General features: G+C 43.9%; 1 protein-coding gene across 1 annotated transcript; it reads right to left on the reverse strand.

Moving 5' to 3' along the window:
* Positions 1–26: 26 nt before the first annotated feature.
* Positions 27–15,020, reverse strand: hltf (helicase-like transcription factor). Its single transcript, XM_080012522.1, has 24 exons — positions 14,891–15,020; positions 14,118–14,320; positions 13,624–13,790; positions 13,184–13,308; positions 13,002–13,093; positions 12,787–12,858; positions 10,625–10,816; positions 10,069–10,143; positions 9,860–9,920; positions 9,473–9,539; positions 8,666–8,736; positions 8,090–8,227; positions 7,093–7,169; positions 6,702–6,845; positions 6,230–6,362; positions 5,163–5,298; positions 4,843–5,022; positions 4,341–4,456; positions 3,792–3,973; positions 2,150–2,269; positions 1,679–1,791; positions 1,161–1,341; positions 631–711; positions 27–321 (listed from the first exon to the last, which is right to left on the reverse strand). The coding sequence occupies exons 2-24, from the start codon at positions 14,313–14,315 to the stop codon at positions 178–180; spliced, it is 2,865 nt and encodes a 954-aa protein (XP_079868648.1). The 5' UTR covers positions 14,316–14,320; positions 14,891–15,020; the 3' UTR covers positions 27–177.
* Between the last annotated feature and the right edge of the window lie 880 nt (positions 15,021–15,900).

The following is a 15,900-nucleotide window of genomic DNA, read 5'->3' on the forward strand; positions in this document are numbered from 1 at the left end:
AAACGACTTTTCCATATTTTTTTTTTTGGTCTCTTGAACAGAATGTTTATTGCACAGTATCAAACACGTGTTCGAATGGTACGGACATGTTAACAATATAAAAGCGGCTTAACCGCGACATTTCCGACGGGCGGCAAAAGACAGACAAAAATCACCTCCGGTCCGTCAACAAAACGCCTACAGCTCCATCAGCACTCTGATGTCCTCAATGCAAGACGTCTTCCTGTCGGCGTTCCGGGAGCCGAACGCCTTGTCCACCAATTCCTGCTTCCTCCTCTGGATCTTCACCATGTTCTCCTCCACCGAATTCTTCACAAGAAACTGAAACCACACCACCACATTTTTTGGGACCTTAAATCTCAGCGCATATGCTTCTGAAAAGCAACTGGCGATTCTCATCCAATGCTCTGTGTGATGCACGTCTTTCTCCCAAACCTCACCCTGAGCTATGTGGAAGAATATTGTATCATATTCATAATAGGGAATTTCACACAATATCAACACATATCGTGATGTCAGCATATGAATTAAAAAGCCATGTTAAGGAATCCGACCGAGGAGACCCCACGGGATATCGTATGACGCTAGTATAGCTACTGTAAGTGCAGTACACAGCAGTTCTGTACTCACTTTGGTCACAAAAACTTTCCTCTTCTGGCCCAGACGGTGGCAACGATCGATACACTGCTCCTCAGCCGCAGGGTTCCAAGCCTGACACACACACACACACACACACACACACACACACACACACACTTTAAAGCAGCGATACGTTTTGAGTAACATTAGAAGTACATGTGTGCGGCAGCTTAATTAGATATACTGCTGTTGAGCAGATATACTGCTGTTTTCTGTTGCAGCAAGAGAAAATTAAGGGTTTTCAACACATTATGGGCCAGTTTATCATATTCTTTATTGTAGTAAGTCATGAGAAGAAGCAAATTCAGATACTGATACCCTAAAGTGCATTTCTAGTGAGAAGCTTCTTTCCCTCCCCCCACTCATTTAGTCTGAGGTTTTCTGGATCACCGCCCAGTGGCCATGGGCTGAACTGCACGTTAAGGTCTCAATGACTGGCACGCAGCTTCCCCGAACCACTCCCAAATCAGGCTTGGGAGTCACATGACCTCGCATGTAAGAGTTGGCTGCTTGCTGCTCACCGGATCCATCAGGAACACGTGGGAGGCGGCGGTCAGGTTAAGCCCCACCCCCCCGGCTTTGAGTGACAGCAACATGATGACGGGGCTGCCCGGGCTCAGGTCCTGGAACAGCTGGATGACGTGGGCACGCTTCTTCTGGACCAGGGTTCCGTCCAGACGCACAAAGCTGAAGCCGTGCTCTCTGTTGGGGGTGAAAGCGATAGCGCAAAAATAAATAATGTCAGTGGAAATTACGCCCAGTTGATAAGAGTTCAGCTTCATGAGTTTTTGCACATTTAGTGCCTAAAGTCACATCCACGTGATTCCTTGTGCTTCTATAGTGTAGCTGCTTTAGAAAACAGGTAAGTGAATATGCAGGGGGTGGGTGAAATTAAAGTGGTAATTCATAACATTATGGTTTTAAAAATCACATATTAGATCACCCCCCCCCCATTGCACTAATAATGATAACAGTACCTCAATAGCTGGTACAATTTGGGTAAAAACAAAATGTGTGTGTGTGTGTGTGTGTGTGTTACCTGAGCGGAGTCTCCAGTATGGTGAGGAAGCGTGTGAACTGAGAGACCACCAGACACTTGATGGTGCCGTCTTCAGAACGGATCCTGAGCAGGTTCGCCATCAGTGCTTGGACCTGCACGGGAAAATTAAGGCGTCACAGATGAAGCTTTCTCAGGACGAACAAACTCTTCCTCTCACATTGTAGAAAATTAAGGAATTCAACCGCTGTCATTGTTTTCAAGTCAACAGTACGTACGCCAGAAAAAGAATACATTTAGGTAGATTTTTATTTTTAATCATTTCTTCATATTACTTTGCCACGTTGCTGCTTTTCATTTTGATTCAATTATTTTCCATGGTGTACTCTGTTAAAAAAAATCAAAATAAAAAAAAATCATAATAATAATTTCAAAAAAGACAGTTGAATCTGAATCGCAAATCAAAAAACAGAATTGATGAAATGCAACAGCACCTACAAACTGTAGGATTACCTTGGAGCTGCTCCTCCATTTCTCGCAGCGCGTGTCGTCCTCCTCAGACTCCTCCGGTGGGACTTCCACCAGCTGACTGGCCTTGATCTCTCCTCGACAGAGCGGGCAGCGCGCCGTGTCCTACGCGCACATGCACACAAATATATCTCACAATATCTAATTATGAATTACACCAAGAGAACACCAACCAACTGAGGTTGAGCACATAAAACTACATGTGGGCACTTCTCCTTTCTCGTCACATGAAAACACATTTAGACGCTGTATAGTGAACATTTTCTGCTATATTTATACAGCACCATTAAAAACAGAGTTCACAGAGTGCTTTGACAGAGAAATAAAAGCAGAGTGTTCAGATCATTAAATTAAAAAGGCAAAGGAACATTAATAAACAGGAATTTAATACATTCATTAAATTGTAAAAGCGGATAAAGAGACAAAAAAAAAAAAAATAGATACAATATGATAATAAGAAATAGAAATAAAAGGAAAAATATGAATAAATAAGTAAAAAATTAAACATCAGATAAAAGCAGATCTGTAAAAATGGGTTTAGAGAAGTGATTTAAGAGAAGTCACTGACTCTGCTGAACCTCTTCAGGCAGGTCGTTCCAAAGCTGAGGGGCCATGACAGGAAATGCACGGTCACCTTTAGTTTTAAGTGTAGACTTTGGAACAGGAAGAAGGGCCCCGCCCGCCTGAGGATCTGAGGCTGCGTGCTGGCTCATATGGGGTCAACATATCGGTTATGTAGCTTGGAGTCAGACCCAGACGTGCTTTGAAAGTGATCAGTCAAATCTTAAAATCCATTCTGAACTGAACAGGGAGCCAGAATTAGGGTGATGTGATGTCGTCTTTCGCAACCGGTGAGAAGCAGAGCTGCTGCGTTCTAAACTCGGAGGCGAGAGAGTGACTTTTGGTTGATGCCGCAAATATGACAATGTATTTTGTTTCTCGTGGCGTGGTTCCGCCGCGGTCTGCGGGTTACAGTGCAGGCTTCTGCCCGCGCCGGCGCAGCTCTTCCGACTCGGCCAGATCAGCCAGCTGGCGCCGATTGGTCCGAGGCAGCTGAGAGACTTTTCTTATGTGTTGTTTGTCCTGCAGTGAGGTTCGCGTGGTGCAGCAGCCAAGAGCCTGCGGAGCAGATTGCGGAACGGACCCTGACACCCGCTGATTCATTTCTGTTTATGTTAACGTTTGGCCAGCTAACCTTGTTGTTGTTTTGGTATAAAAAATAAAAATTAAAAATAAAAATCCCCCGCCGTGTCAGCACCTAACTGCCAGGAAGTCACAGTCTCCCTCCCTGAACCCGTGTCTGCGGACAGAGCCTTCCACAACTTTACCTACTTTAAACTTATTTATGTCTTAATTTGTTCATTCTCATTGTCTCATTGAGTGTCATGTTTTGGCAGTGAACAATAGACAAAGCTTCTGAATATCTTTATTTCAGGTCGATACAACTCAAAAAACCTTGGCCAGCGTCACAAAGCCAGGGATCAACTTCGAGCAGTTGTTTCTGACAATGATCTATTTAGTCTACAGACATCCTCTCAACAATGTTCAAGGGAAAAAAAAGGCACTAGTGACGAATATTGATACGGCAAGAAATTAATAACATGCAAAAGTTAAAATAGTGGTGTACCTGCTCCGTGCTGATGACCCGGGCGATGCAGGGCCTGCAGTAGACGTGGGCGCAGTGGGTGATGACGGGCAGTCGGACCGAGTCCAGACACACGGAGCACTCCTCGTCTGAACCGCTGGTGAGCACGAGACGCAGCTTCTCCATCAGATGCTCCCGCAGCTCGGCAGGCGTGGCTGAGGCACCTGCAGAGATCAGAGATCCATCCATCCAATTCACACAAATCCAAACAATTAGTATAAACATATCACTTCAATTAATTGTCATACAAATAATTGCCATTAACAATTTAATTGTCTTTTTGGTTCATTTTGTGTCTAAAATGGTGGAATAATAAACATCCGCCTCATGAGGCGCCCAGCTGATGAAAAGTGCCAAACAAACATTGGATGGAAACCTATGATTGTAGAATCACATGAGGTTCATAAAATGATTTCAATTAGCTGGGAAAAAACAAAAAACAAAAACAAAACTGCGGTAAGGTCTAAATTATAACATGGAATCCAGAAACCAACACTGAATGAATCCATGACATGGCATCCATGGTTGTACCTGGTTCTGAGGACACCTTGGCCAGCAGACTAGGGTGGCAGCAGTGCTGTCTGAGCCTCATCAGAATGGCCAGAACGTCAGCATAGTTCCTCAGCATCGTCCCCTCTGCAACATATCTAGGACAAAACAAACAAAAAAAACAAAACAAAAAACACTTTATTACTACCCAAGAGGAAAGTCATAGAAACACACACAGACACAACCAAGCAGAACCTTTTTTTTTTTTTTTTTTTTTTTTTTACTTTCAAAATATCTTTGATGACACAATTAGCTGGACCAATAAGGAACAACAAGCAAAGCAAACAGGCAACATAACAGGAGGGACCCAGAATTATTATTATTATTTTTTTATTCTGGACATTTTCTGCAGGAAAACATGCAGGAAAAAAAGGGTTATTTTGGTTTGTTGAATCCCAAAGTTTCAAGCAGCTTACTCATCGTTTGTTGATGTGAAAAACAAATGCTAAATATTTGTACATACATATGTCATTTAAGCTCACACCTGCTGATTATGTTTCTTCCATTTGTGCGTGCCAGCTCATACGCCTCTCTCTCCTCCGCGGTCAGCTCAACCTGCTCCACACACACTCTCTTCTCAGGCAAGCACACTAGGGGGCGACCGTTTATCTCACTGCTCTTGGTCCGGCGCAGAGTGATGCATTTCACCAGGGTTTGGAGGTTCCTGCACACAGCACCGAACTGCATCACGCTTGTCATTTTGAATAGTTATGATTTCATAATTACATCCTTGTCTAAACATATCAAGCAAGACTACCAACAGAGGTGATTTTGATGTCTGCGTCGGAGTGTGTGTGTACTCACTGAAGGCCGGCCCTGTCCCCTTGTATGACGGGCCTCTGGATGACCCGGTTCCACCACTCCTTGATGTCGAAAGGCTTCAGGCGCAGGAAGGCCAGCAGCATCCACATGTCCTTCACACTGTTCTGAATGGGGGTTCCTGGAGGTCGAGCACATTGTGGTGTTTACCCTGGGACGGAGCTGTAGCAGCGGAGGTGAAGCGCGTGTGTTTACTGTGTGTTTACACTTGTAGCCGGCAAGCTGCTAACGGTTAGCACCTGCTCGCACTACTCCCCCCCCCACAGCCTGCCGTTTTGGGCTTTGTTGGGAGTTTCAGGTTATAATAGGCTTTCTATTGATTGTCTATTTGTTGGTACCATGCCAACAGCTTCTTACCTATAAAACATTGACCTAACAGGTGTTGATGAATTGAAGCGCAAAGTTTCTTGTTTATATGCTTTACTTACAAGTGTGTGAATTGACCTGGATATGAAACGTCCATAGCGCAAAACAATATGACGTTAGTTTCTAAAGAGATAAGATAGAGCCCCCCACTCTCATCTCATAAAAAAATATAAATAAAAACATTTCGGCAGCGGCGGTCATATTTCAGTAGCGCCGTACCACCCCTGCTCGGTGCAAATAGGGGAAACACTGTTGTAGGAGGGACAGATTATGTCAGTTTAATATTGCAATATAAAAAAAATTAAAATAAAACCTGCTGGCGGATTACCATATCTCTCAAAACACCTATCTTTACAGCAAATTTGCAAAATAATAAGATAAAAAAAAGCCTGTCCGAGGTTTCCTATCATCATGAAACTAAGACACCCTCATATCATGATAAACATCGATATTGCTTGCAGCGCGGTTGGGAAAATGTCTCCCAAACCAGGTTACCAAGTTGGATCAACATAATATATATATATTTATCAATAATAATAATAAAATATTTATCAATAAGAAAGCATCACATGTAAGTATAAAATAAGGATAACCATAAAAAATGGAGTAAATATCGTATACTTAAATATTTGCTTTTGTATGTATGTATGTATGTATGTATGTATGTATGTATGTATGTGTGTAACCTGAGAGGATCCATCGGCGCTCAGCCTTGAGTTCGAGCACTGCCTTGCTCATCTGTGCATTAGGGTTTCGTATGATGTGGCCCTCATCCAGCACCACTCTCAGCCAATTCACCGCATGGATGGGACTCTTATTCTGAAAGGGAAAGATGGACACAGCTAAATTTCACCAGTCAACCCCCTAATCATAAAACAAAACAAAACAAAAAAAAAAAAAAAAAAAAAAAAAAATTTCTTCAAATATCGTCTAATGGAGAGCACTGATCAGATATCAGATCATTGTATTTGGGAGTTATTTGATCCTTGCATTGGATGAATATCAAGATACCAGTGCTGGTGATTCATGGGTCTAGATCCAAGAATTTAAAAAAAAAACAACCAAAAAAACAACAAAACATCACCAGCAGTATCATGACTTTTCCCCAAGTTTTTAAAAGGTTTGAAACCCTCGAGCGTAGTCCCGGCTTCAACTTACCCCGAAGTCGGCAGACAGGACATTGTACGTCGTGAGCACCACGTCCTGAGAGGAAAGGAACTTCCTGCTCCGGTTGCGATCCGGGCCGTGGTACAGGTACACATCTAGCTTGACGTCAGCGTGCACATGCTGCTCAAACTGGTCCTGGACACACGCACGCACGCACACAGAACTGTGTAAAAGAGCCATGACGCTTTGAATAGAATCCATTATTAATCAAATTCTCTTTGACAATTGTCTAGATACCGATGAGTATTATTTTAACAGATGCAGCTGAGAGTTAGCTTTCCCCTTCACTCTAAAAAATAAATGAACACAAAAATAGACAGAGACAAGAAGAATGAGCTGGGTGCATGCAGAGCTGATAAAATGAGTGTGTGTGTGCTTGTACCAGCCAGTTGCTGAGCACGGACAAGGGGCAGATGATGAGAGTAGCTGTAGCTGAAATGTCCTCTGGATCTGCGCTGGCTGTGGCGCGCGCGCACACACACACACACACACACACACACACACACACACACACACACACACACACACACACACACACACACACACACACACACACACACACACACACACACACACACACCTTTACCTCCTTCCATTTGAACAGATTATATTGTTGCAGTGTTCAAAGTCTGGATCATGACCCACAGGTGAGAGAAATCAAATGGCAGAATTTCTTCCTGTCTTTTCACATTAAATGTTCAATTGTAAGATAAGGCATTTTCTAATGTCTTACAATTGGTCAATCAAACTACAACATCAATGTATCATGCAGAAATGGCTGTAAAACAATTATTCATTTGAGCATTTGCTCGGCTCATGGTTCACAGATAAGTCAATGTGCTGCGTTTATTTACGTTCTTTTTTTACGCTTCTCTAGTCTTGCCACGACTCAAAGCGTTTAACAGTACCTGTCTCACATTCACACATCGATGGCGGTGGCAGCCGTACAAGGCGCACACCTGCTCAACGAGAGCAGTTATGGTTTCAGTGTCTCGCTCATGGACACTTCCACATACTGCCAGGAGCAGCCGGGGATCCCATTGGTTTGTCATTTAAAAAAAGTGGGTCTCCAAAATAAAAGTTTGAAAAACTGAATTGTAGCATCAAGATAACTGATGCAATGGAACTAGGGATGGCTCGATGCCACTTTCCCACGTCCGATACCGCGACCTTGAGTATCTGCACATCCGATACTGATCTTTTTTCCAGCTCTTACACAACCAAACTGTTAGTAATGCATTTATCTGGTTGCACTCTATTTATCCTAGCCACCTAAAGGACATCATGCTCAAACTGTGAAACAAATATTCTATACTTACAGAAGCTATAATATTCTATACCCCCATAAAGGAAGCCCTGTATCCCTAAATGAAACTCACCGGATTCTGTGGAATCCTTCTCAGCGGGTTTCTTCTTCTTCTTTGCCTTAGTATCAGACGTTGATCCACCCAGAGCAGCAGCAAAGTTGAAATCATCCTGCAAGGAAGACGCAGACTTTGCTTTCTTTCCTGGAGCCCCTGCAGAAAACGGAGTTCAGGTTCACCTTTTTGCGTCAGGGGCCTTCAAACATCACTATCAGCTTACACTGTAAAACTACCAGCAAAACACAGTTCTGATTGGCAATTAAGGCCGAGACATGGTTCTGGTGTTCAATCCAGATCCCTGCGAGACGTGAACGGGTCGCATATCTTTGCAGATAAAACGGGTCAATTTATCTGTGAGTAACTTTTTTGATCCGTAAGAGACACAGAAGCCGGAGGGTGACGGGCGGAGCAGGGGAGCGGCGCAATGGACAAAGCTCCTCCACGTGTGTAGACAAAGACGATGTATGTTGGCGTATGTGCAACATTAGAAAAAAAAAAATAAGGATAAAAGGATACAACAAACTCCAAAGACTCGTTGGAAGGGGATGGGAAGAAACAAACGGTTCAGGTGTGTCTGGGGGTTGGACTTGCCTTTCTTCCGTGGTTTTGCCTTGAACTCAACCGCTTCTGAGGAATCACCACACATCATCTCTGCCTGGTGGCTGGGACACGGACACGGACACACACACACGGACACACACACACGGACACACACACACGGACACACGGACACACGGACACACGGACACACACACACACACACACACACACACACACACACACCTCAGTCATGGTTTAAAAGCGCCTCAGACTTGCCCTAGTCCTGGTTTAAAGAATCTGATTTCCAGGAGGAAGATTAGAGCTAATAGAGCTTAAATTGAATCTGGGCGGAGGCAGGTTTATCTTTGGATTATGGATGTGGGCCTCTAGCTCCACCTCCTTGACAATAGAGAAAATGGACCAGCACCAAGACCAGAGAGAAGGCTGGTTAGACAGGAGCTGACTAGTCTTTCATGACCATAGTCCAGGATTGCCTCGCCTGGAACTAATTCATCTTAAATCAAGCAACGTCTCAGAAATGTAAGTCTGATTATCTTAATCCTGATGTAGATTAAAGCCTGTCTGTAAAACCACCCCATGTGTATATTAATTACTGAAGTATTTGATTTAGTCAGTTTGTTGTGTAGGCAAAAGAAGAGAGTTCAGTGATGAAGTCTAATAATATAAGAAGTTTGCGCTTTTCACAAAATAAAACCCAATGTGTCTATGTCATGATAAATTCTTCTCTGATCATTTTTTGCAAGTTAGAATATGAGAATCGACCAATATTGGTATCTGTGCATCCCCCCCCAAATCTGTAGAGTAACACACTAACTTGGACAAATAAGATATAATTACCGGTCTGAACTTGAAGAAGCTGCTACTTCATCACTCCCTCCCGGAAGGTTGTCTTTAGCACTGCTTCCTGGAAAAGCGTAACACATCAACCCTGACACTATAGATTGTGTGATTAATAAGATTGCAATGCATAGTGCATGCATACATACAAACAGAAAAACATAAACCAAAGAGAAGGCATCTCATGCCTAGTATACACCAAAGGGCTTTAGCTAAACTTCACAGCTGGAGTCCCGGACAAATGTTCAGGATCTTAAGATAATCCTGAGGAAATCTCTCATAACGGTCCTTAGGGGAGCACTTTAAATGTGAGATTGTCTTTTGGTGTGTCCTATGTCATAAACAAGCAGATCCAACTCACACACTTGGATCAAGAGCACCAGTTACCTTTTAATTCAGAGGCCCTCTGTGTTTCCGCAGAGGATTTTAGAGCCGACGGCTGCTCTTCCTGCAGTAAAACACACACACACACACACACACCCCCCCCCAAAAAAGAGAGTAACATCAAATCATCTGTACTACAAAAGTGAAATTATGTCAATGATGCCTTCAATTATTAATAGACCTCATCGCACAACCTGGATAAGCACACTTACACACTTCCCCAGAGGGAGAGGTTTTCCGTGGTGGAAGTTGGTGAGGATCAGAGCAATGGAAGTCAGTGTTTTACCCTAAAACGCAAACAGTGGAGTGTTACATACATACATAAGTACATATGTTATTGGTTTATGTAAAGTGCATTGCATTACAATGTACAACATTTTCTTTTGAAATAAAGTTTGAATAATTTATTAATTGGTTAAAAAGGAGGGGCTAACTGTTGAAAAGCACCAAATGTATATTATATTCATTGCAACATTTCTCATATTGGCTCAAAGTTCCCCTTAAAATTGGATAAAACATATGACTGCAGATAGACTGTTTTGCAAAATGATTGCTATTAGCTGAAATAATTGCAATCAGGTGAGAATATAACATTCCTGACAGCTCTATAAGAGGGTATGCACATCAGTGTAAAACATTTGAATTAAGCCTGGCCAGGCATGAACATGGCTCCCCACTGCAACCCTGTTGCAGTTGAGCGTGCTAGCGTGTGCAGGGAAAAAAAACATGAATCCCAGAGTGCATGTCAAGCATCCCCTGTTTACTCACCAGGCCCATGTCATCTGCCAGGATGCCTCCTCGGATCCTCTGTGGCCGCTCTTTGGCAGAGAAGCAGGTGAGGCTGTTGTAGTAGAGGTTCCCTCTCTTCTCCCAGAAGGGTGGAAGGGAAGAGCTGTTCTCGCACTTGCACATCCAAGCCAGGGCCTGCTTCTGGTGGGTCAGGAGCGGAGTGCACACCGACTGCGCGAAGGAAAAATGGGAGACTCTGATCTACGCTCTTCAAAACAAGAGTTCACCCAGGAGGTGGAGCTTGAGTGCATGCGATATACCTGAACTATGGCGGGGCAGGGGCATTTAAAATAAGATTTTGTTATTGAAATAAACATCAAATTAAAAGCCCTCTAGCGTTTCATACATGGGTCCAGCCAAATAGGTTTCATGGTTAATTTTGACAAGGCACAGTGCCCGAATGGAGCTTTTTTTTTTTTGCCCTGGACCAACCCATCAATGAAAAACTTGGTCGACCAATACATTTCCTGTTTCAATTAGAATTGGTATTTAAACAGTCCTCTTCATCATGCTGTTCACATTTTGACATCATGAGACCAAGAAGACACCTAACAACTGATCAACAGTATCTCGCCTTTGCAAGGCTTCAAACAGGATGTTCTCAGAGGGAAGTGGCCACTGAGCTTAGAGTGTCACAGAGTGTCATCAGCAGGTTGCAACAGAGATACAGAGACTGGAAGAGTCACAGAAAGGCATAGAAGTGGACGTCCTTTGGCCACATCCCACACTGATGAGCGCTTCATTGTGAACAGTGCCCCGTGGAGCCAGATGATGATGCCACTCAACTCCAGCCACATTTAAGAGAGGTGAGAGGCACCCAAGTGTCACGTCAGACCATTCGAAACCGTTTACATCAGTGTGGTCTGCGTGCTAGACGACCTGCAAGGGTACCTGACCACACCACCAGGAACAGGCATCATCATCATCATCTTGCACAGGCCAGGGAGCATTTACGCTGGACGAGGGACCAGTGGCCTCAGTGCTGTTCTCTAATGAAAGTCCATTCACGTTGAGCGGAAATGATGGCCGCCAACGATGTTGGAGACGTCAAGGAGAGCGCTATGCATCATTAACTGTTGTCACCAGACGAGCCTTTGGTGGTGGTGGTGGTGTTACAGTGTGGGCAGGTGTGTCTAGTCAATACAGAACTGCCCTACACTTGTACAGTGACAAGCCCATACTACCTGAATAACATCATTCATCCAGTCATTGTGCCCCTGCATGAACAACACAGGCCTCATTTCATCTTCATGGACGACAATGCTCCAGTTCATGGAGGTGGCATCATTAGGGAACGGCTGCTGGAGACTGGGGCACCTCAAATGGAGTGGCCTGCACTTTCTCCAGACCTGAATCCCATAGAAAACCTATGGGATCAGCTGAGTCACCGTGTAGAGGCTCGTAACTCTGTACCACAGAACCTCAATGACCTGAGCGCCGCCCTTCAAGAAGAGTGGGGGGCCACTCACTCACTTTCAGCAGACAATAAGTCGACTTGTGAACAGCATGAGACGTCGTTGTCAAGCTGTAATTGATGCTCAAGGGCACATGACAAGTTATTGAGACATTGACATTTTTTGTTGTGGTATAGTCACCGCTGTTGTTGGCTTTTGTTTCAATAAATAGTTTGAGATGAGGAAATCACCATTGAATGCTTCTACTTAAATGCCCTACTTTCATGATGTAATATCACTGTAGCCTGAACTTTTTACATTTTCCATTTGTTTCACCCGAAAGCCACATATCCCTAACTTTTTGTGAGTATTAGTTATAATATAATATTTTATATTATTTATATTTTATTCCCATATACATAACTTGATTCCTTTCTATTTTGTACCCCCACTTTGTATTATCTTTTTGAGTCTTATTTTATGTTATATATATATATAAAATTCTATTCACTAACTGCATTACGTTTTAGGAATCAGTTAGTTAGCTAGGTAGGTATTAGGTTAGCCATTATGTTCGGTTTAGTAATTATTGTGCAAAATGTTCGGGTGCGTTGCAAAAACATTTCACTGCATATATGTATGAAAGTATGTATATGTATGTAGCAAATAAACCTCTTGAATTTAGTGAAATTTAGAACAGCTACTACTGACAATATGAATTTGCATCGCAGACTGCCTGAAACCCACCTCTGCAGCTTCTTTCTCTCCATCTTTACTCTCCATCAGGCCGTCAAACAGATTGTCAAATGCATTCTTCAACTGAGGAAAAGAGAAGAGCGTGTTTGATCATTTAATATGACATGGGAGTACGCTGTCTTGTGAACATGTTACTTCACTTCGGCTAATATAGCGCGTTGGTGACCACTGAAAGACACATCATTAACAGGATTTTGAATTCTGACCTCCTCAGCAGTGAGCTGGATGGTCACGTTTTGAGGCCGTCGCGGCGCTGCACTACCATCTCGAGCACTGTTCACTATCTTCATGATGGCACCTAAACCCAAACACGTGTGACATTAACACTGGACGATAAATCACTGTCTTTGTTAACGGCAATTCACTATATCTGTGGGTCTATTTATACCAGTGTTTAGCTTGTATCCGTGCCGTGCCATTCGCTGCGTCACCGTATCCTTGTTCTCGTCCCTCCCCCAGAAGGAAAGGGTCACTGGCATAGTGAATCCATTATTTGTCCTGAAGGGCACGACCCTAAAAAAAAAGTAGGCAAGGAAACGATTTGATCCAGGGCCACAATGTAGTGCAATTTTAACAAAGACTGGTGCTAAAATAAAGCTGCCGCCAAATGTATGTCAGTGAACTTGCTATAACGGAGTGACTTTGATCAAAACCAAACGTCACATTTGGTTCTGCTAAGGACGCCGGCGAGCACTTTGTTGAGCGCCTGTGTGTGTCAAGGAATAACCTGGCAATGGCAGAGTCATACTTTCAAATTAGCATTGCTGCTATTTGAATGGCCTCACTAGAATTTCTTTAATTATATAAATAATTCTTCACTCAACCCACCCTTCTACTTTTGCGAAGTTGTTGTCCATAATGGGGGCCATGGCCGCCGCCAGCTCCTTCTTGATATGTCCAACCTGGCTTCCGTTGACGTTAGCCACCATCACAGCGTTGCAGTCGTACTGATTTTGGGGCTGCCTCACGAGTGCAACCATTTCACCTGGGTTCACCTGAAAGGCAAATACCTTAACTGCGGAGATTTCTTTAGGAAGAGTGTGCGTGAACATGAATGTATAAGGCCAACTTCCTTGGTAACCTGTATATAGACAGATAGACAACGGCCAAAAAGTAATAATAAAAAAATAGAAAAAATAAAATAAAATCGCAATATGCAATAAATTGAAAATAATCGGTGAAAAGTGTCAAAATACAATGAGCCTTAAAAAATTACTAGAAGATAGAGAAATTGTAAATATACAGTAATCCCCACCCAAAAAAAAACCCCAATAAAAATAACACAAGTAACAAAAATAACACCGGAGAACAGCGGCGCTCACCACCCCCGTGTAATGCTTGAGCCCCACCACGGTGCCCTGCAGCCGACCAAACAGCACGCTGCCGTCGGCGTCCGGCTCCTCGGCGGCTGCCGCGCGGATGGCCTGGGACAGCGTCTCGGCGCCGCCCTCGTGGTGGTCGGCGAAGAGGTCCAGGTCATGGAGCCTCCCCCACCCCGAGCGCCACCTGGGGGCGGACATGACGCCTGCAACACAGAGGAAAACAACCCCAGTCGCGACACCAATGCGCTACAACGAGGGACGAAAAACAAAAGAAACAAGCGACTTTTTCTTTTCTTTTGACCATTTCAACGGGCGCAGGGCTACACGCATGTGAAGTAAGAACGTCAGGGCCTTCACACTCGGAGAGATTCGATTCTAATCGCACTACGAGTTGTAAACATTAGACATTCCCCAGACGGAGCCCCTTGACCTCAGGTGCAACTATTATTTAGGTGAAACCTCACGTCGTCGTCGGTGGTGGCGGTGGTTACAGCTCATCAACGGCGGCAGGGCTCCCCTCACAATGCGGGCACGACTAGCTGAGTAGACACGGGGCGGCTCATAACGCCCCTGCCATTCACGGCAATCCCTTCGGCGGCTCGACACACGCCCAGGACGTGGCCCGGCGCGAAACAACACGAACGTCCGATTTCCGGCGGTTTTCGCAGCTACGCAGTGGGCGCCGGTTCATCAAGACATGGAAGCGGCAGAGTTTGTGGAGAACGTACAACGCGCGCTATGTTCTGAAGCGCGCCGCGACATATTCCACTTACTGCTTTGGAGAACCCCGCGGTGCAAGGCTGAGTGTCGGGCCGGTGCTCGGGGACGCTCCGGCGGGAGGAAGCAAGTTACGCGCCCGTTCGCTCTTCTTCTACTTTGTTTTTGTTTTTAGTTGCGTTTTTGGTTTTTGTTTTTTTTGCGACGACGCTCGGCGGCCAACGCGGCGGAGCGGCAGCGCCACCCCCCGCCCGCTGCAGCGAAACGCAACCGCGTCCCGTTGGACCGAGAGCTTCCTGACGCCGTTCCTTTCGGAGGGAACAAGCGCCGCACCGGCATTTCTGCCTGACGCGTGGTTCCGCTTGATTCCTCTCCAGCGCAACGCATTTCAGACACAAGTGCTTCGCATGAAGTATGCAATGCGTTATGTCAAAGCAAAGAATGAATAAAGGGCGTAAGAAAATCACAGAGATAACAACGTAAAGGATCATTATTGCAGTTTACAGAAATGTATATACGGTACTTTCATAAAAATACTACTTATAATAATGATAGTAATAATAATTATAACACCACTACTACTACTACTACTACTACTACTACTACTACTACTACTACTACTAATAATAATAATAATAATAACATATTTGATTATAAAGTTGCTTGGCAACCTTAACTCCGAAAGTTTATGTTGAAGTGACGATTGTCGGATCATATCTATTCCATTTTATTTCATTCTTATTTTTATTGTATTTTATTCTATATATTTTTATCTTATTCTATAAGTATTCAACTTACTGTATTACGTTTTAGGAGTCAGTAAGTCGGTCTATTAGAAAGGAATTCTCTACTTTTACTATACTTTTATTTCTTTTTTTCCTAGGACATATTGTGTGCTATCACCGGGTGCGTTGCATTACATTTCACTGCATATATGTATGAAAGTATGTATATGTATGTGACAAATAAAAAATCTTGAATCTTTTCTGTCGAACCATCTTGCAATGATTCTGATCCGTTGTCCGATTTGCAGCCTGATCGCACTTATACAGTTTATGTGCGACCG

Source organism: Zeus faber (genome assembly GCF_960531495.2).
Source record: "Zeus faber genome assembly, chromosome: 13".
NCBI classification, from domain to species: Eukaryota; Metazoa; Chordata; class Actinopteri; order Zeiformes; family Zeidae; genus Zeus; species Zeus faber.